At 39.2% G+C, this 22,289-nt stretch overlaps 1 protein-coding gene across 9 annotated transcripts in view; it reads right to left on the minus strand.

Annotated features, from left to right (window-relative positions):
* Snap91 (synaptosome associated protein 91) overlaps positions 1 to 22,289 on the minus strand; it is a 114,362-nt gene that overhangs the window by 35,318 nt on the left and 56,755 nt on the right. For all 9 annotated transcript variants that reach the window (XM_036193836.1, XM_036193840.1, XM_036193838.1 and 6 more), the window contains exons 9-14: positions 20,938 to 20,979; positions 14,308 to 14,378; positions 11,950 to 11,955; positions 8,070 to 8,097; positions 4,706 to 4,815; positions 2,638 to 2,753 (exon numbers count right to left, since the gene is read on the minus strand). In XM_036193836.1, coding sequence (XP_036049729.1) covers positions 2,638 to 2,753; positions 4,706 to 4,815; positions 8,070 to 8,097; positions 11,950 to 11,955; positions 14,308 to 14,378; positions 20,938 to 20,979 — 373 coding nt within the window. The remainder of the gene's footprint in view (positions 1 to 2,637; positions 2,754 to 4,705; positions 4,816 to 8,069; positions 8,098 to 11,949; positions 11,956 to 14,307; positions 14,379 to 20,937; positions 20,980 to 22,289) is intronic.

Raw genomic sequence — 22,289 nt, forward strand, 5'->3', positions numbered from 1 at the left:
GGGAAAGCACTGGTTGAGATGGGGAAGTCACTGACAGGACTTTTGTGCTAGTGAGTTCTTTGTCAATGTGACACAGACCAGGGCTATTGTGGAAAAGGGAACCTCAGTTGAGAAAATGCCTTCGTCAGATTGGCCTAAAGGCAAGCATGTGGCCACTTTCATGAGTGGTGATTGATGTGAGAATTGCCCACCCACTGTAGGTGGTGCCACCCTTGGACAAACAGTCTTGAGTGGTGTAAGAAAGCAGGCTGATCAAGCCAGCAAGGAGTGTTCTTCTATGGCTTCCTGCTTCCAGGTTCCTGCCTTGACTTCCTGTTCTATTGGACTGTAAGGTAGGCTGAAAACTGAAGTAAATGTCCCTCCCAAGCTGCTTTTGGTTCTGGTGTTTTATCACAGCAATAAAAAGTGATCTAGGAGAGATGGGAAGGAGGTAAGAATGGGGTTGGGGGGGTAATCAGAATATATTATATCCATGTATGAAACTGTCAACGAACAGAATTAAAGTATGAACATATACCAACTCAAATGCATGACAGAATTAAAAATAGCACATTCAGGCAATATCCAAAAGTCTTTTTTACATAACCCAACAAATTCGTAACTAAAACCATTTTTTTTATTACAACAGCTTCATTAAGTATGAATTTCATGGCTGAGAAAAATCTGACTTGAGGGCACGGAGCCGAAAAGCTATCACAGGAAAGCACAGTAAATCGTGTGAACGAAATCATTAGCAAACCAAGTAAGGTTCTTTGAAAGCTAAAGCTCAGACAAAATGAGTGTTTTCAGGAAGGAAGTCCTTATGCAGGCTCATTCAGCCACAGTTCCTTTCTCAATCGAAAGGCAATACCGTTAGCTGAAGTTTAAGGGGCAAATTTAAGCATGTAAGAGCTATAGCCTTAACAGTTGACTATTCCATAAAGGAGAATGTTTAAATGTTTAAAATGCTCACATTTCTAGCTGTCGACTTTAGGTCTGAACTGCTTATTGCTCTTTAATTTTATTACCAAACCCTGGGTAATAAGATGAAGAGATTACAGAGACCAGAGGATGGGCAGAGTCAGGAAGAAGTGGGCAACAAGCGTACCAGTGGAGGAGCCAGGAGGCCCCTTCCTGCCTGGATGTTCTGATTTCTGCCACCTGACCCACATACTGCAGCCACTCATACGGAGTCCTCCACTGGGATCCTCCACAGTGCAGCCAGTATGGTTAGGATTTCTGGCCATGCGCTTTGCGATAACATAGCTAATGCACCGCAGCCTCCGCATTCCTAGAGAGAAAGCTCCCAGCCAAAATGTACTTCTGGAATTATACTGACATGCTTTTAAAGGCCCACCCAGCGACTGTTTAATTATCTAGGGCTACGTAAGCTTCATTTGACTTTGCTACTTACTGTTAATTAAGGATGCTGATTCTGAAATGTCATATTAAATTACAGATCTTGTCTCATAGTACTAGAAATATTTTCTGCCTGGGAGACAAAGCAACCTAAAAGTCATTAGTTTTACCGCCTCATTGGATAGCAATGGCTTTGTATAGAAGCTAAGCAACTTAGTCTATGTGTGGTGGTTTGAATAGGAGTGACCCCTATAGACTTATGTTTGGATGCTTGGCCCACAGGGAGTGGCACTGTTAGGAGGTGTGGCCTTGTTGGAGTAAGTGTGGTCTTGTTGGAGGTGTGGCCTTGTTAGAGGAAGTATGTCACTGTGGAGGTGGGCTTAGAGGTCATATCCACACAAGTTACTTCCAGTATGGTACATAGTCTCTCCTTCTGCTTGCAGATCAAGATGTAGAGTTCTCAGCTCCTTCTCTAGCTCCATGTCTGCCTGCACACCACCATGCTGACCACCATGATGATAATGGAGTAAAAACCTCTGAAACTATAAGCCAGCCCCAGTGAAAAGTTTTCCTTTATAAGAGTTGCCATGGTCATGGTGTCTCTTCACAGCAATAGAAACTCTGACTAAGACACTATGCAAATCCCTATTAATATCCAATTCTTCAAATCCTTCAAACCTGCTTTATCATCTAACTGTTTTTCTCTTATAGAATTACTGCTTTTCACCGTGTTGATTTCACTGTTGTGTCATATCTTAAATTCCTTGAGAATTTTACTGATCATTTGCTATTGTAGAGCACAGCACTCACAATTATTTTAATTTTACTTTATCTTAAATGATTTTAATCAAATGTTTATGAAAAGCTGGTTTTTCTGAGACCTGTGAATCAACTGGAACTGAAATGCCTCGCTGTGTTTCTTTTCAGCCAATCAGTGTAGGACTGACTTTTTCTGATACAAGCAAGAGTATAGTAGATTTCAATTCCATGGAGCCAGATACAATGTGAATAATACCAACCCAAGCACTATAACCTTGTAATATAGCCATTTCTAGAAAATAATTGCTAAGAACAAGATTTTAGAAACACAAAAATATACTTCTTTTGCTTCAACTTTAGATAGTATAGGCTATTTGAACTTTTAAACTACATTGTGCAGAATTTCTTTCAAGTCTGTACCTTGATCAGCTGAAGCCATTCTGAGCATTTTCCACCATACTTCTAATAAAATTGTTGATATAATAATGCACATGTAATAATAACAGCCCAGATTAAAACAACCACAGGAAACTCACTCACCTCCCCACGCAGTGGCCCCCCCAGCAGCTGGCGGTGGTACAGGCGCTGCTGCCCCCGCAGCTGCTCCAGAGAAGTCCGGCTGAAGATCAAGGAGATCACTGGATGGCTTAGCAGCACTGGAAAGAAAGCAGGACTTCACAATCAGACTCTGAAATATTATAATGTAAAGTGTCTTACAACAAAGACCTATGCAGAGCGTGTCGGAGACTTGTGTGGTATGCATGAAGGTCTGGAAAATTACTGTTGTAAAGGATTTAAAGGATTTGAGGGGTAGGTGGTCTCTGTCACTCCTCGACTCTGCCATTATAGCAGAAGTAAGACACTGACAATACAGAAGAAAGAAAGGAATTACCACACTGCATCTCAATAAAACTTTATTTATAAAAATAGGTGGTGAGCTGGGTAAAAAACTAAAACTCAATACTCTGCAGTTATCTTTTTTTTTCCACTTTTTTTTGTGTAGAAAAAAAATTGTCTTAAGAATCCATAAACTAAACACTATTAAACTGAATCACAGCTAATTTCCCCCCTAAATTAGATGGTTTGCCTCTCAGTGGGCTCACCTTACTTTGAGTAAGCTTTTCAAAATGTATTTATCCATGTAAATTCTAAATAGAAGCCCAAGTCTTGCTGTTCAAAGCATGAGCAACTCTCCCCTCCCCCAATGTCCTGGAATTGTATTCAGAATGCAAACGTTCAGTCTGATGCTGTTGTTACTTCATCAGAATCTTTATTTTAACTAGTCTCTCCTAAGATTCCCAGCTACATAAGATCGGAGGAGCACTGACTACAGGCTAGAAGCCCTCAGAGTCCTAGGCTCCCTATCTGACTTTGTCTTTATCCTTTTACATGGTAGATGCCCAAGCACCATTCAACTGAAAGAGAGGAGTCCACCACACTTAACCCCCTGAAGACATTGCTTAATTCCCAAGTCTGCTTCAGTAACAGACTTGAATATGATTAGACTAAATAACAGAAAAGGGAAATGCATTTATCAATTAAAAGCTTTATCAGGGGGCATGTGTGGGGTCCATGGTGTGACCCCAGCATCACACAATAAGAACATTATAAATAAAAAGAGCTTACTCAAACTTTTCATCAGTAACAGTTTATTTGGGTGTGCCAACACAAAGCACGTGGCTTGGCCAAGCATATGAGAGGCAGAGGTAAGCAAGTGTAGCCTGCAGTAAACAAGTAAATATGTACAATCATTGCTGCTTACAGCTGAAGCTGCTCAGAAAGAATTGGAACCTCTGCATAGAGTGAATTCATAAAAGTCACAGATGCTCTAAAAGGAGGCTAGAATCCTCACAGTGAAAGAAAGGCAACCCCCAAATCATTATCTGTGAAAGCCCCTATGCTTCAGTCACTCATTTCAGGCAGTCTGAGTTCTCAGCCATCCCCATGTCCCATTACAGGGCAGCCAGGTATACCACAGTTGGTTGGGAACATTCCACTGGTCTCTTCTATCACGTTAGCTGAGTTCCTTCCAGAACCAAGTAATCAGCCTGTACCCATGGGGTTTACTCAATTGACAGGGTTTCATCCCATAGCCAAGTTTGGATCCTAACTTGTTATGTATTCCAGACCGGCTTTGAACTCATGATCTAACTTCCTCGGTTGTCTGAGTGCTGGGAATCCAGGCTTGCACAACCACACTGTTAATGGTTTTGAAGCATGCTGAGACACCTTTAAAGTTTCTCACAGGAAGAACTGATTTTCATTATATACTCTGCATAGCATCCAACCTCAGAAAGGACTTGCAGTGTATGAATCTTTCTTCCCGATGTTTCCCTAAATTCATGAGTGACAGCGTCAGTCTTCCCAAGGATTTAAGGGGTACAGGTTCAAAGTTACTCTAAGAGCCCAAAAGCATTTATGTTATACTGCAAAAGTAACACACACACACCCCTCCTACCCCCCCAACCCCCCCAACCCCCACCCCCGGTCACACAGTATCAGGACTGGATTTCACCTGGTGAAACTGGCATCAGTAGAGTACTTGAAAATACAACAAAAACCAAGTCAAAACATTAAGGACCGGTTGGCTACATACTCAGGAACTGACCTGACGGGGACAGCCGCAGACGCCGTTGCAAATAAGTCAACCGGTGGGGACGTGTCGATAGTTTTAGCTGGTGTAGAGTTAGGAGATGTAACAGTTGTGGCTGGAGAAGACTGAAAGTGAAGATCACAGCACAGGCCGATCACATACACGTCGAAACCTCACTGAGCCATGGGCGTGGTCTGTAGACCCACGCCATCCTAGCCATTTATTCTGCAACTCCTCACAGGAGGAAAAACGTGAGAGAGATCGAAACCAAGAACCATAACAACCACTATTCGGGTTTGAACAGTTCCACGTAATGCACATAACATTTTGTTCAAATATTTGGTCTAACAGAAGGACTTCTAGTTGTATATTTAAAATCAAGCTAAATACATTTACTGAACTTGAAATTAGGAAACTAGCTGTCAAACGTGACCAATGGTGGCAACGGCTACAAAACCAGTGTTTTTTCTTTTATCTAAATATACTTCATGTGAAATCTTCTCAGACGACTTCAACATCTGGACATTTAACATAAATATTTCATAGTTGGCAGGGGAAAATTCACAGGTAAGATTCAAGTCACTGACAATCTGAGGATATGACTATATCTCATCACACTGTGAAATAAAAATTTTAAGGTGAAATAAAATCTGAACCTTTGGGCTGAGAAGATGGCTCAGTTGGTAAAAACACTTGCTGTGCAAGCACAGGGACCCAAGTTCTGTTCCCCAGAACCTATATAAAAAGTCAGGTGCTGTAGTATGTGAGTGTAACCCCAGCAGAGGTCAGAGGTCAGAGACAGGTAGAGTTCTGGATCCCACTGATCAGCTAGATCAGTGAGTTCTGGATTCAGTCAGAGACCCTGTCTCAAAAAGTAATGAGGGCCTAGAATAAAGAAGATACCTGATGTCAACCTCTTTCTTACACACACACACACACACACACACACACAGGTCACACATACAGAACACACAAAATTTCTTTTTCAAGACAGGATTTCTCTGTTTAGCCCTGGCTGTCCTGGAACTTGCTCTGTAGGCCAGGCTAGCCTCAAACTCACAGAGATCCGCCTGCCTTTGCCTCCCAAGTTCTGGGGATAAAGGTGTGCGCCGCCGCCGCCGCCGCCGCCACCACCACCTAGCAACCCACACACAAATCTTGTTTCCCATAAATTTTCAGAGATGTTAATATTTTATATCTTAGAAAATTAAAATTTTGGGGTCACTATTCTAATTCTATTTTATTTAGTATATTTAATTTTCCAGGAAATAAAATGCATGACTATCGGGATCAAGCAGAGGCTCTGCCACCCAATTCCAAATACAGCAGATTTAAAGGAAGCTTTAAAAAGTCACAAAAATCATTTTGAGACAAAAGATGAATAAGAAAGTTATGGGAAATTCTGCCATTTCAAGAATGCCCAGGATTTACACATGCCACAAAATAACTAATGATATGAACGTTCAATAGATATGTAGCTGCCAAGTGTTGAGTACTGTGGAGAAATAAACACTGGACATGGCTAAGGGCATATTATCCACACTGACTGCTCTTAAAAGGGGGGAGGGATTTCAACTTTTAACTAATACTTGAAATAAACTTAGAGAAAGTGATAGTATATAAAGTAGCAGGGGGAAATGGAAGAACACCACATACACTACTCATGCGAATGCAGAAATGAAGGTGGGCATAGGCCCATAACAAATGCCACGTTACAAGAACCTCTAATGTAATATAAGAGCTCAGAAAACACAACACCAATCAACACCATGATTAAGCAAAACAAAACATCAGAAAATTTTCATTTGACTAGAATATCAAAAGAGACAGTCCCAAAGGAAGCCCTGATTCGGCCACATCAAGGAGTTGTAAGCTGGACATTTTCATACAGGCAACATGGTGTGTTTCTGTATCAGAAAAACTGAAGAGTTTTCTGTTTAATTTTTTCCAGGCCCTGTGAGAATTTAAAGAGCCAGCCAGGCACAGGCAGAGCATATGCTATTTGGGAGTCTCTGGCACAGGCATAATGACATCCCTGAATGTCTGTAATGGCAGCAATTATATAATGGAGCTGTGTCAAGGAAAAAGTACATCTATTACACCTCTGCCTGAAAACACAATGGCAGATGTGAACTACAGGCCCACGAGAGTGCACGCTCTTGTCAGGGAAAACCCTACCATTGTCCTTTGATCCGCTCAGAGTGAGGGAGAGCTGAAGAAACTACTGTGATCATTCTAACAGGCATGCTTGGGGCAAAGGCACCCACGGATATTCTTTTCCTGTATCATTAAAATACACATTAAAAAACACCCTGTTGTTCCTGATCTATGTCATAGATTCACGATATGTGAATTTTAATTAGCAAAACGTTAGTTATATAGATACATATGGTTTCAGCTGTCTCATAAGTACAAGTAAAACTCACTTATTTAAGAACTCAGGTTCTAAGGGAAAGCTAAATCACATATAACTTAATCTTTGCTCAAAAAAATGTAATTCCTAGCTGCATACCCCAAATAAATTGAAGGTGGAGTCTCAAATATATTTCTGCATTAGATATATTTCTTAAGAATTTTTAATTTGTTTTTATTTATGTGTTATGTGTGTGTTCCTGACTGTCTGCATCGGTACCATGTGCATGCCAGTGCCTGCATGGGCCAGAAGGGGGCATCAGATTCCCTTGCAATTGGAATCACAGGAGGTTGTGAGCCACTCAGTGTGGGTGTTGGGAACTGGACCTGGGTCCTCTGCAAGAGCAGCGATGGCTCTTAACCACTGAGCCATCTCTTCAGCCCCTCAGCCAGATGTTTCACACTATAGTTTATGTCAGTACTGCTTGTCATACTGAAAATCTGGAACTAACTCAAATACCTACTGGAGGGAAAATGAACAAACTGGTGTGGTGTGGGGTGTGTGTGTATGTGTGTGTGTGTGTGTGTGTGTGTGTGTGTGTGTGTGTGTGTGTATGTGTGTGTGTGTGTCTATGTGTGTGTCTGTGTATGTGTGTGTGTATGTGTATGTGTGTGTGTGTGTGTGTGTGTATGTGTATAAAAGTTATTCAAGTTTAAAAGGAAAATCTTGGCCTATGAGGCACATTAAGTAAAATAAATGAATTACAAAAGGCCAGACTGTCTGGATCCACTCAGATGAAGACTCTTTATAGAGGTAGAAAAACTGGCAGTTTCCAGGGGCTGAGGTCAGGAGGGGTGGGACATACTGTTTCATGACTCTGGACTTTCATGTTTGGAAGATGAGAAAAGTCCTGAGAACGTGTGGTATGACTGCTGTATTGCTGAATGAATACACTTGATACTTAGGCTTTATACTGAACAAAGCAACAAGTCAAAAGAAAGCACCCCGAGAAGCAGACCACCTTACCTTACTTAATGGAGAGGGAGCACCAGATCTAGAGGAAACACAAGAAAATGAAATGTGAATGCATCTGCGGATGTTTGCAGAAGCAGAAGCTTGGTGTCATGTCATCCGGCGTGAGGATTATTTCCATGGAGTATTTTTTTTTTTTTTTTCCGAGACAGGGTTTCTCTGTGTAGTTTTGCACCTTTCCTGGAACTCACCTGGTAGCCCAGGCTGGCCTGGAACTCACAGAGATGCACCAGGCTCTGCCTCCCAAGTGCTGGGATTACAGGCATGTGCCACCACTGCATGCTCCATGGAGCTCTTTATAGCAACAGAGGAGCTTACAATGCTTGTCTTTTACTCAATGATGTCCTTTTCCCAATAGTTCCACTGACTTACTATCTATTAATGGACATTCTTAAATTCAAATGTTTTATTTTCTCTCAAGCCATTATTGTTATGCCCACCAAAACCACTGTTAAAATTTCAATTTCTCTAAGTTTCCCAAACTTAAAAAAAAAAGAATGCCTATTTATTATTTCAAAAGTTAGAAAGCTCAAAAGGAGTATCATATATTGCAAGAAGGAACCGTCCAGAAAAAGGGCGAGATCCCCGTGAGTCGCTTGAGTGAGCCAGACTCAATATGCACAGCCACACTCCTCTAGCTTGTGTTATTTTCATGCCTATAATGAAAACTCTTCAGGAAAAAAATCCCATCTGTTTGTCATCACTAGTGGGAGTCTGAAGGAGAAGAGCAACTGGGATGATTGTCTCTGAGGGAACATTAAGGAATGAGACAGTTTTTAAAGTGAGCATCGGCTCCAGCACACGTGCAGACAGCCACACTTCTGGAACATCTGCCTGCACAGCTCACACTTCCCTGACCCGGGGTGGCACAAAATGAATAATAAGGAAAAATTGAAGGCACTGTGTACTTAGTAAGAAGCTGCTGCCAGGGTCAGTTGTCAGGATGGCTTTCGTTCAGGAGCAAATACTGATGCCAGTAATTGGGATTTTGTTCAATACTATGCAAATTCCACCTATTTACAGACACTATATGCCAACTACTACCACCTTCTGCATGCCTATAATTTCCCATCTTAGAGAGCCTCTACTGAAGTGAAGAGATTGGGTGTTTTTCCATCTACAGAAAAATGGATGGAGGAACCTAAGACTAGTGCACCACAGAGTTGAAATATCACAAAATTTGGGCTAACCTTTAATCTCACTTACATCATTTTCCTTCTTACATATGGAAAATGAAGGAAATTAAATATATCATATGAAAAAATTAAATAAAAAGGAGGAAATTTAAAACTTAATAAAAATAATGTTTACTTGGCAGAAACAAAGAAAGAAACCACAAAACCCTTTGACATGGTCACGTTCTGAGAATAAATTACTTTTTCTCTCAGTCAAGTTTCATGAGCCAATCCTTCATGGTGCTGGTATGATGAGGCATTGGGTATAATAAGCAAGACTCCTGAAATATTCACCAGCCAATACACAGATAGTGGGAACGGCTTCTACTCCACAGCAAGCAAACGTAGTAAAACTGGTAGAACGCTGCCCTCTGCTGTTAAGTAACAACCTCACGCCTTGTGAACGAAAATCATGGTTGACAGGATCCTCCTCTGCGAAATCCCACAGGAACACCCTTGCTAGTGATGCCTACAGCTATCCCATGTACTAAACAGACAAGCAAGAATGGGCTGTCTCTCCTGAGCTGTTGGGACACCTGCTGATTACACTTCAGCTGTCTTATGGCCGTCTGTCTTCATCACTGGGGGCTAAGTCAGTTCTTGGAGGTGAAAGAGCACATCCTGCTGTGGTACCACCTGAGCACTTTATACAGTGTCTAGTATTGTATGTGTGTGTGTGGGGGGGGATATTACTTGAAAATTTAAGTAAGAATGTATTTATGCGCTCATTTTATAGTCACCAATGAACCAAAAGTTTTAAGAAATTGTCTTTGGTGTGACAAGATAGCTCAAGCCTGATGGCTGAGTCTGAGTCTGATTCCCTAGACCTATGTGGTGGATAGAGAGAGCCAGCTCCAAAAAGAGTTCCTCTGACCCCCACCCCATACAAACACAAATAAATAAATAATATGTAACCAAAATCTCTTATTTGGAACTAAGCTGTCAACGTGAGTGACCTCTGTTCCCATTAGCTCTACCCAGCCTTTGCCATGACATATTCACAGGTGTTTCTATGGGGCCATTAATCATGGACAGAAATCTGTTCCAAGCCTGTCTGCTACCTAGAGCTTGTCCCTGGTCCACATTCAACCCTACCCTAAAGAAAACTCCCATGGGCTGGCACATTTGTTCTCCTATCACAGTTCATAAATAGCTGCTTTTTGGATATTTTCTTGCTTGATAGTCCATCCCTTTTGTTTGCCATTGACATTTTTAAAAAGAGAAAACGCTACAATATTTTTGAGTATAGGCAGCAGCCTTAATTGCAGACCAACACTCATTTTTATAATTTCATGTATAGTGTCCTGATTTGATTTTTATCAACTTGACACAAGACAGAATTATCTGGAAGAGGGAGCTAGCTCCCTTGTGAAAATGCCTCCATCAGAACAGCATGAGGCAAGTCTATAGGGCATTGATTGGTGGTTGATGTGGGAGGGCCCAGTCTACTGTGGGTGGTGCCATCCCTAGGCAGGTGGTCCTAGAGGGTATAAGAAAGCAGACTGGGCAAGTAAGCAGCATTCAGGCACTCTGCTCCAGCTCCTGCTTCCAGGTTCCTGTCCTGACTGATTTCTTGCCTTGACTTCCCTTACTGACTGACTATAAGCTGTAAAGTGAAATAAAACCTTTCCTCCTTAAGTTGCCTTGGTCATAATATTCATCATAGCAATGGGAATTAACTGGGCCTTAAGGAAACTTATTACATAGAGGATCATTGGGAAAACTAAGGCACTATGATGATTTTAAATGAGAATGAATGACCTATATTGCATCTCAACAAAAACTCTTAAACTGCTACAAACAGGCCTATGGACTTTTCCTAGGCACATAGCAAATGCCAAAGTTTCTTTCAAAGATGGAAATAGTGAGCTCTGAAAAGAATAACTTTTGTTATTTACTTGATCCCCAACAATAATTCCTATGTAGTGTTGAACATGAATGCTATCCAGAAAAATGCAGAGATGTAAAAGTCTATTAATAACTTGTGAACAATTTTAATTACAAAAGACATCTTGGGTTTCCTACATGCTCAGCCTAACACATAGAATACCACACAATGGAAATAAAATTAATTTCACTTTTTTGTGCTGTGGAATCATACAAGAAAGACTATGCAAAGGTATGCCATATAGCATTCCACATTATTTAATGCCTATCAGTGGACATGAAGTTCCAAAAGTAAATGGCATTCAAATCTATTATAGCAGCCTTTTTGTTTTGTTGTTCAAGACAGGGTTTCTGTATAGTCCTGGAACTTGCTGTGTAGATGAGGCTGTCCTTGAACTCAGAGATCCTCTTGCCTCTGCCTTCCAAGCACTGAGACTAAAGGTGTTTGCCACCACATCTGTCTTCGGCTTATCACAGCAGACATTTGCAAACCATCTATGCTCCTTGTAAATTCTGCAGTGTACCAGAAGAAAATCTTTTTGTTGATTTATCAAATGAAACACCTTTTGTAAAAGTTAAGGTTATTTATACGCCTAAGAGATACTTTTAATTATGATCCAACAATACCCAAAGGAAGCAAAACCATTCTTGCCTTGGGAGGAAAAAAAATACATAGTAGAAACATAGATGCATGAGATGAACACTAATTCATTTTCAAATTTCCAAATACCAAATATAGAATAGCAAGTAGTTTTTGTTTGCATTTTCAGTAATTACCAAATGCAAAAGTAGTCACTTAGCATTTTACTCACCCTTCACTTAAGTTCCCATGTAAGCACAAATATACAAAGAAGAAATGAGTTAACTATTACAGTTTTTTTTTTTCTTAAAATCAGAATAAGAAAAGACAGATTAAAATGTGTTTTCAGCCAATAAATGAAAGGAATATGGCAAGCATAAAGTGATTTTAAAGGAACTAGAAAAGTTATTCTAAGCTGAATGGCTTTGGCTATGGACTATGTATGGAGTTTTAGTTCCTATTTCTAAAAATGCCTACAGGCAATTTTTGTCAAGTAGCCCACATTGGCCATAGTGGGGAAGGTCAGAGTCCAAGGCTGGCTAAGGAGTCTGTAGTTGGAGAAAGAAGGCCCTGGTGAAGGCTGCACCCGAAGCTTCAAGGAGGAGCATGGGGAAGTTGGCAGTGCCCAGTTTGAGAGAGCAAAGGCTTGGAGAAGCAGCATGCAGTACGCATACAGCACTCAACAGGGACAGACAGACTGAGGGAATGTGCATATGCAAAGTCCTCCGGCCACAGGAGCAGGGTCATTCTTCAATGCTCTGTGTCCATTTGTCTAAGTCCCAGTCAACCCATTTGGCTTCCCAATGTTCCAATAGGTGGCCCAGTGTATTGTTACGTGGTAATCTCACATCAAAATCTGGCCAACCATAGCTACACTGTGTAGATGAATTGCTAAATAGTTTTATTAGTAGAAAATTTGAGAGCCAGGCATTGGGGTGAATTCTGAAAGATCAGAAAAGCAGAACAAGCCACAGTTAACCTCACCCCGGCAACTCCTCATTGGATCCTGTTTCCATGAATCTTCAGACTGAAAATTTCTGAGTCCTCACCCAACTGGATCTCAGCTGAACTGCTGCTAAAAGCCTCAGAGCTTAAAAGCCTCTAGTTCTTGGTTTTCACACTTATATACCGTTTTACTTCCTGCCATCACTTCCTGGGATTAAAGTTGTGTGTGTCACCACATCTGGCTGTTTCCAGTGTGGCCTTGAACTCACAGAGATCCATATGGATCTTTGCCTCTGGAATGCTAGGATTAAAGGCGTATGTTACCACTGCCTAACCTCTATGTTTAAGATAGTGGCTGTTCTATTCTCTGACCCCTAGATAAGTTTATTGGGGTGCACAATATGTCAACTACAACACTGGACCACAGCCTGGCCTTCAAACAACCCAGAGAGGTCCTGCCATCTACCACTTAGGCTGAGTGGCTGAAAAACTTCCCTTTAAAACTATACCTTATACTGTATATAAAACTATACTTGGGGGAATAAACAGAATAAAAAACACACAGTTAATGAAATAATTAGCAAAAACTCTAACATCAAGGTATAAGTGTAGGCTCTAAGAGGATGCTCAGGGAGGGAATCATGAAAGAGTTAAATTTTCACAGCTCTGTTGTTGACAAAAATAAAAACAAACAGACAGACCCAAATCTACGTCTGGCCTGGAGCCCTGCAACAATTACTTCCTGACCTATCTGATGAGCTAAGTGAACTCCACCAATGACAGACCGCAAACTGACTGTGTGTCAGGGCCTGCATTCAGTGTTCAGATAATAAAGTATAAAATGATCCCCTGACACTTAGAATCAGAAATTCTCTTGGAATTACACATGTGGATAAACAGCAGCAATACAGGGAAGTTCATGATTAAGGCAGTCTTCATAAGTGGGTGGGGTTGCAGAGGGTCCACCCAGGAGGCACAGGATTTACATCAGTGGGAGACAACCAAGGCTAAAGAAATACCATAAGAACAAGAATGAAGGCTGGGAAGTAGCAGGCCTTGTGAACAGACCAGTCTGATGATGTCTGCTCTAGAGGCGGTGAAAAAAGGAACCCAGGCATTATTGTGTACTCAATGAAGAAAACAGCCAAGAACTAAGTACCCAAGCACCAAGTCATCAAAACCAGCAAACCTGCAAGCGTCGCTGCCTGCCTGCGACTCCCGTCATCAAACGATTCTGGAGCAAAACATCAACAGCACGGTATGCCTAGCGCTCAAGGGGCGCTCACACGGTAGTTTGGAATGCCAGTATTCGAGGATGCTTGTGAAATTCTGATTGTTTTAGTCTCAACCAACCACAGACAGCTCTAAGTTTTAAGGAGTGGCTTCTAAGGGCAGGTCCAGTCAACCTGCTGTGAGCCACTGACAGATTCCTCTGCTGCATTAGCTGTAGACAGGCTGCCTGTGTAGAAGGTCAGGTGTCGCATGCTAGACGAGGAAGGGTAGGGTGTCAGAGGGAACCCTGGAGACTGGCAGCTAAACACACCCTGAAACTGCACCAGAGTAGGTTACCCCCTGAGAAATCTCATTCTCATTAAGAACCACTTGGTATATTTCATCTTATTTATGGTATACAAGCAATGCGTACTTGTTTCCAGGTTTCTTTCCTTCTAAGGTATTTAGATGTTGTTCAAGGGTCTCCATAAGACTGCTGGGAGCCTACAATAAGAAATAAAAATAAATGTCTGGGTTGTTCTCTTTCAAAGCAAGCACACTTTAACATCACTGTAACCCTGTATGGTGGAGGTCTATAGAAGCATCATCACATCTATATGAGACAATTCTATCCCAGGTCCTTTGGAATTTAGGTATTTCAATTCTGTGGCATCTCAGATCAGCCCATTTTAAATAGACTTACCTCCACTGCATACCCAGTGACATACAACATGGCTCCAGTGAAGGGAGTTTACTATATTGGATGGGTGTTTACTAGGTTACTGCTTAAATGGACTAAGATCGAGGTCACTTCATGAGGAAGCACAATGAAAATAAATAGGCACTTATTTGCACCCAAATCCAAAACACATGTGCCCAAATATAAATGTATAGAAGTTTAAAAATACAGTAAAAATTCATTTATGCATGCCTGGTTAAAACATTAGGAAATATCACTACCACACTTTAAAAAGGGGTTAAGTGGCAATAAGAATGTAACATAATTAATACAGAGTGGCAATTAAGAGTTTCTAATTATTTAGTATTTAATTTATATATATAATGAAGTAACCAGCAAATATAATAGAACACTGTATATCAACAGATTTGATATATTTCAATCCTTAAAAAAATTCTTCAGTATTTCTATAGTTAAAATTTCAGGCAATAAAAATAGTATTTTATTGTATATTCAAGGAGGAAATAATAGTTTCTGCAAATATTTGCCCAATCTATTCTTTTAGCATTAGAAATTGAATATGCTTTTTCTTTTAATGCAAACTAGATTTCAATAGTATAAACATTCAGAGAAAAGCAGTTATTGAAACATCTGCTTACATTTATAGGTACAATCTGATATTTGTTTTTAATGGGAAATTAAATTTAAAGGACTTTGCACTAACCATGCTAACTGCTAAAGTACAAAAAAAAAAAACAAAAAACACCTGACAAGCAATTCATCTAATTCTGTATTTTACTGCACTTAATGACAAATCAGATTCTTATTAAAGGTTTTAAATTTTGAATGTTTAGGTATTTATTTAATATTAATTTTCATTGTTATAACAGACTCAAATTTTCAGCATTTATGTGATTATTATATGTAATTATGATTATAAATGCAAGTTAACTGTAAAATCATAATGATATATAAAAATTACTAAATGAATAAGCATATTGACTTGATTCAAATGACAAAAGCAGGGTAGAAATGGACGCCTCTATCAGCAATGTCTAACAAATGTTAGATTTCAGAGAGAAAGAGCTGTCAAAGCATCTGAGAAGTCTGCAAAGTGATACGAATCAGAATTTCAAAAACAGTTCAGGTAAAGGGTTATTCAACAATCTCCAACAAACTCCAACTGAGGATAAACTTCTAAGTTTCAAAAAATGAATTTTTAAGATGGTTAATGGGATTTTTGTCCTATACATTAGATCCTATATCTTAAAGAAATGCTCATTAAATAAATATGCATTGTAACTTTAACCAGAAAATATAACCGACTTAAGCCTTCTTAGAAAGAATTTTTTATCTGATAACTCCACATTTTTCTCCCTATCAATGTGTCACTGATAACACTGACAATGGGGAAAAGGGGCCTGAAAACAAATGTACATTTTTTCCATATTTCCATATGTGGGAAACACATATCTAGTCATAGAAGCACTCTTTATTTCTAAGACCTGCGTCCTCTGCATGGGAAATGCAATGTAAATACAGTATGACTCTTTTGCTCAGTGCAAATGAAGAAGTTTAAGAAAAGCAAATACTATGTGTAATTTTAAATGCAGAACAATACATGGATAGCACAGACTCCATAGGACCCAGAGTCTCCAGCCTGTTAGCGCTGAGATAAACAAAACATCAGGAAGACAGCTTGTTAACTTCATTCTTCCTGGAAAATTTCTGTTCCTCATTCCCTCTTTTTAGAGACAGGATCATACTATGGAGCCCTGGCTGGCCTCGAACTCAGAGAGATCCACCTGCCTCTGCCTCTCAAATGCCGGGACTACAGGTGTGTGCCTGTAGTTTGATAACTGTTTTGATAACTGAAAAAAACTGGACGCTGAAGTAGAGATCACAAGAGTTGAAAGGGATACCTGTCAAGACAATATCAAAACTGATGTACTCCAGGGGTGTTACCTAGCTGTGCTCTACATATAATTAAGTTTGAGCCTTTTATCCTAGACGATTTAAAAAGTGCCTTAACGTTTATATTTCTCATAAGGACTTGTGAAGATCCAGGAGAAACAAGTTCTTCTTTGAAAAGAGGTCCTTTGAAAGGAATGTGCAGGAGCACATGATGAATGCCTTCTTCACTGTTGGTGGTACAGCGACTCCTGGACAGTAGGCAACATGTAAATATGGCCCCCTGGGGTGGGGGTTGGCCTCCTGAACCTCAAAGCAGTTAAATTTTCAGAATACCTCTGCTGCAGAGAGAGAAACTTAAGGGAAAACACTGATCGTCTGTAGCATCTTTATTTTCTCAATTCAGAAAAATGGTCAAGTGAACAGGTCAACCAGATGGGTACACCAGTCCAAAGAACAGGAATTGGCCTGTGACAGCTGACAGGTAATAGCACATGTGTCACAGAGTCATCAATGACATGATCTTTAAAATGAGACTTCTCTTTACCAGCAATTTCAGGTCAACCAAAACTCAGCCATTAAACCCTAAGTGTTAGCTCACACATGGAGTTTAAAATTTAGAGCACACATACACTCCAAACAGGAAATACTATCATGAGAATTATTTTGTTGAAATAAATTAATAGTTTGTTATGATGCCTAGAGTAAAAAAAAAAAAGGCATCCATCTGCCATTTATATGCTTTAGATCATAAAACATGAAAAAACACACAAAGATAATTCAGATTTGGATTATATCTCAGAAACCACTCAAAGTGCCGAGGAGAAATATTTCAGGTGGGAGATCATATTCTCTTCTTCCTCAAAACACTACTTTACATGTCTTTTGGAAATGTCATCGATGGTCACAAATCACTTAAAAGTGTTGATACTATATACACAATGGGTATTTATTGTTCACACTCTAAAGTGGAAGGTATGTCTTAAATTCCTTTGTTCCTTTTTTGGGAGAAATTTTAATTCCCTTTTATTCTACATTCAAAAGGAAGTCCTTCTGGTCACCATCATTTCTTTAACTTTATTCTTATTTATTTATTTTGCAAAGAGAAAATTGTTTTTTCTCCAATAGAATCTCACTGGGTATATCAACTACATGCCCAGCAGTAACTGGACCAACACAAAATGCACTCCATGGTATTGCTGTAGACTTTTGGTCTTATATTGCTTTGTTTGGGCTTTTTTTTTCTTCTTATTGGCCTTGTGCTTATATATTATGGTTTCTAATTTTGTGTTTTTATATTTTTTGTGTTTGTGTGCTTCATGTGTTTTTCCCTTTCTTTATTCTGGTTTTGTTTGTTGACCTGTTTTCTAAAGAAAGAGAGAAAGAAGGTATGGATTTGGGTGAATGAAGAGGGAGGATGTATCTAGAAGTTGGGCGGAGGGACTACGATTAGATATATGAAAAATTATTGTCAATTTAAAAAAAAAAAGAAGAAAAAAATGCTTGTTTGAGTGGGCTTGTTCCTGAGTGCAGCACCCACAGAGGCCAGAAGAGGGTGTTGGATCCCTTGGGGCTGGAGTTACAGGCCCTTGTGAGCCACTTGACTTGGGTGTTGGGAAACAATCTTAGTTTTGTGCAAGAGCAGCAAGCACTCCTAACCAGGACCACCTCTTCAGCCCCTATGTAATTCTTTCCAGACAGACATTTTTGTTATTTTGTGGCTAGATGGAGTAGCTCTAGAAGCTATGGAGAAGCCGAGTGGAGAGCAGACCTTCATTTCAGAGGAGTTAATGGATCCACACAACCTTGTATTGCAGACTCATCTCTAGATTAATCCTGATTTAACACTCTCCAAAGGTTTTTACTTCAGAAAGTTTCAGATTTCAGCTTAAACCTGACTGTACTGTTGGGGGACTAGGAGGTCCCAAATCTCTAGCTCAGTGAGAGATCTCCCTCAGTCTGGAGAAAGGGACCCTAAAAGAGAATTTATGGAGATGTGCATGTGGCTCATAATCACCAAAAATACATAATCAAACTACTAATTAAGAAATTCCAGAAGCATGCCACACTCTCATATTTGAGTTTAAATGTGCATAGAATTCAGCTAGAGGAGCTTTTATGGGGTGGTAATTTAAAAATAAATACCAATACTGACGTTTATGTTGCTCTTAGCACACAGAAAAACAGGACAGAACATTCTGAATTCTAATGACTATCATAGACCAGCTTAGGCTCAAGAAAGGAGTCAAGTTGGCTTCCCAAGTCCTAACACATATACTGTACATCTTTAAATATGTCTATAGACTTCCTGTGCAGTTACATAAGCTGCAATGAATATTATAGCATCATTAAAAATGAAACCCAAGTATGTGCCCCTTTCTTTTAACAATCTGCTATCATTTTCAAAACTGAAAACCAACAAAGGTATTTATATAGTCCCTCATAGTGTCTAGACTGCCCAAATGGAGACATGTGAGGGCCTGTTCTTACCTGTCAGGCTCCCCTGAACTAAATAGCTAGTTTGCATTTATCCCACAGTGAGGGTTGTCTATAACGTAAAAGAAAATTTGCCATTTCTAAAAACTACTCATTGAGCTAAATATGTAATGCTCATCTTTTAAAACAAATGTAGTTTTTTTTGCTATAGATAAAAAACAAAGCATCCATTTCTTATATTACAAAGATAAATCTACCTCAACGAAGAGATTTCTAAAATAAAATTTCATGCATATTTAATATTTATCGATGCTCAAAAAATATCAGCACCTTATTCAGGTGTATACTTCAGTAACAACACTAAAAGAAGTAAAAGTATTTTAACTAATATTTCATCTATGAGCGGGGGTTGTCTCCCCCTAAAGAACACACTGCCATCATGTTCTGAATTAATCAATGAGTTTTATTTGTATGAATTTTTGATATTTTATATTTTAGTAATATAAAAGGAGAAAGTCTTCACCTTCAACTTTCCTAATTTTTAGTAAAAAGTAGTATTTACATATTACTTTAAATATCCAAATATTTCAAGAAATTATAAAGATAGCAAATTAATAATATACAACATAAAATTATTTAAAGGTGGGGAAATGAGACTAGTGAAATGGCTCAGTGGTTAAGAGCACTTGCTGATGTTATAGAAGACCTTGGTTCAGTTCCCAGCACTCACATAGTTACTCACAATTGACTGTAGATCCAAGTTTAAGGCATCTGATGCTCTCTTCTGGCTTCTGTAGGACTCCTGCATGCATGTGGTGTACATATACTCATGCAGGCTCATATACATACACTTAAATTGTTAAAACAGCCTTTCAAAGAGAGGGATTTCATTCTTTTCTACTATAATGACTAAGTTTAAAAAGATACAACATTCATGTAACTCATGGCCAGTGTGTTGTTGTTGGATATTTGAACAAACTGCGTAAAGATTTTACCTTGCCTGCCTAAGGCACCTGATTAGTTTAATAAAGAGCTGAATGGCCAATAGCTAGGCAGGAGAGGTTAGGCAGGACTTACAGGCAGAAAGAAGTACGGATGAATCTAGGCACGAGTGAGATGCCAGTGAGATACAGAAGGGATTGGACATACAGAATGGAGGAGAAAAAAAAAGTCGTGTGGCAGAATGTAGATTAATAAAAACAGGTTAATTTAAGTTATAAGAGCTAGTTAGAAACAAGCCTAAGCTAAAGGCCAAGGTTTCATAATTAATAGTAAGTCTCTTTGTCATTATTTGGGGGCTGGTGGTCCCCCCCAAAAAGTCCAACTACAAGCATGTAAGAGAACAACTCTGCAACATTCCCTACAATACTGCTTCTAGTATGAGGCTGAAATTTACCATCACAGGGTGTTAAAACCACACCAGTTCCTGTCAATCATACTGAAGACCATTTATAACTCAGCATCTGTTCTCCTGCTTGGGAGCTGTTCACATGACAGCTGAAGGCCAGCCTTCACTGTCATTTCAAAACGGGGCCCAGAAAAATTACTCCTCTATTAGCACCACTTAAAACATTTATCTAGGAAGACTGCTTCTTCCCAGGGGCTGGGCATGAGGGGAAATGCAAAACCTTAAAACCAAGGTTCCTCCCTTCTGTGCTGTCCTTCAGACCATGTGTATGCAGAGAACAAGGAGAGCAGAAGGAACACTCATGTGCTCTGATGACCAGAAGTCACTTCTGAGACCCCGTACTCTGTCACAGACATACTCACAGCTCTCATTGGTTCAAGTTCAGTAACAAAGCAATGAGTCCAATTAGAATATTCAGATGCCTTTAAAGAAGTCACAGCTTATGGGCAGGGAAATCTTCCTTTTCTCTCCAGAGATAATCAATAATTAGAAAAAATAAGGAAAGCTGAATAATTTCTGAGAAAATTGGTTTGCTTAAACTCAAAATCTGTGAAATGTTTACAAACTATGACCATTTGTAGCATCCTATTAGTTATCAAAGTCTACTGATAGGCCCTCCAGACACTTACCTGTGTGAGATCAGGGATGTCACCTTTATCTATACCAACTTGCTGTGGATTAAAAAAAAAATGAAATTACTAATTGGGTTTCTATGATTTTTTTGGCATTTAATGTAAGATCACACATAGGATTGGTTAAAACTACAGCCTATTCATGGTAGAAAGCAATTATTACTCTGTGTATCACCTTACTTTAAGCATATGCTCTTTATGTAGTTGCCCACTCAATATAACAAGGTAATAATTTCATTAATATAGTTAACTAGCTATATTATAAGCTATAACAAGTATATAGAATTTTACTAGAATACAAAAATAAATAAAAACATTCTGAAGTATAAATTTTAAAAGTGTCCCTTACGTTCAATAGAAGCTAAGAAATTATTAAACCATTCACACAAAATTTAAATAATTCTGTATTTATGTATTTCCTTTCTGAGTTAGGGTCCCTCACTTAATACTGTGTTTTCCAAGTCTGCCCACTTTCCTGCAATTTCATGATTGCATTCTTCTCTGCATTTTTATATTTTTGTATTGGACTTAATTTTTCACTCAACAGTATAGCTTAGGGGTATGTCCATGTCAGCATTGAGAATGTCCTACTTTTTTAAAGCACTGCATAGAACTTCCTTGTCAAATAATTTATCTAATAGATAATATATTAACTAATACTAAATTGCTTTTAATTCTTAGTCTATAACTTTGTAATTGATTTTATTTATAATTTACTTTGTAATTTGTTTATTAATAAAATTGAGGTTCAAAGAAACTAAGCAGGTTAAAGAGTCTAAGGCATGGTGAGTCTTCTGTACTTAAGCAATTCCTAGAGGACTTCAGTGGAAACTGTCCAACCATTCTGTATGCTGGACAGCTCAGCAATACTTTCTAAGTAGCTAAGATGTATTTTTAGTTTACTGCCTAGCATCTGTGGCAGTAGGAATCTAACCCAGGGCCTCACACAAACCACACTGCACTCTATCACTGAGATACACTGTTAAAATGACATTCTGAAAGCCTTCCTTAGACTTCAGAAAGACAGTTCTAACTAGAGATTAACCATCAAATAGGGGCCCATACAATGCATGAGTGCTGCTTGGGACACAACTAAGGTCTGAACATCTACTGAAAATTTTCTGTATTGACTGATCATAACCAAGTGATTCTATACTATCTTCAATGTGTTCAAATGATAAAAACACTACTTAAATATAAAAGAAAACACAAATTATTATAGTTATCCCACTGAAGTTTAGATGCTTATTCTAGTAAAACAGGTTGTTTTTTTTTTTTCTTTTTTGTTTTTTTTGAGACAGGGTTTCCCTGTGTAGTTTTGGTGCCTGTCCTGGACCTTGCTCTTATAT

This window comes from Onychomys torridus, chromosome 7, assembly GCF_903995425.1.
Source record: "Onychomys torridus chromosome 7, mOncTor1.1, whole genome shotgun sequence".
In the NCBI taxonomy this organism is placed as follows: domain Eukaryota; kingdom Metazoa; phylum Chordata; class Mammalia; order Rodentia; family Cricetidae; genus Onychomys; species Onychomys torridus.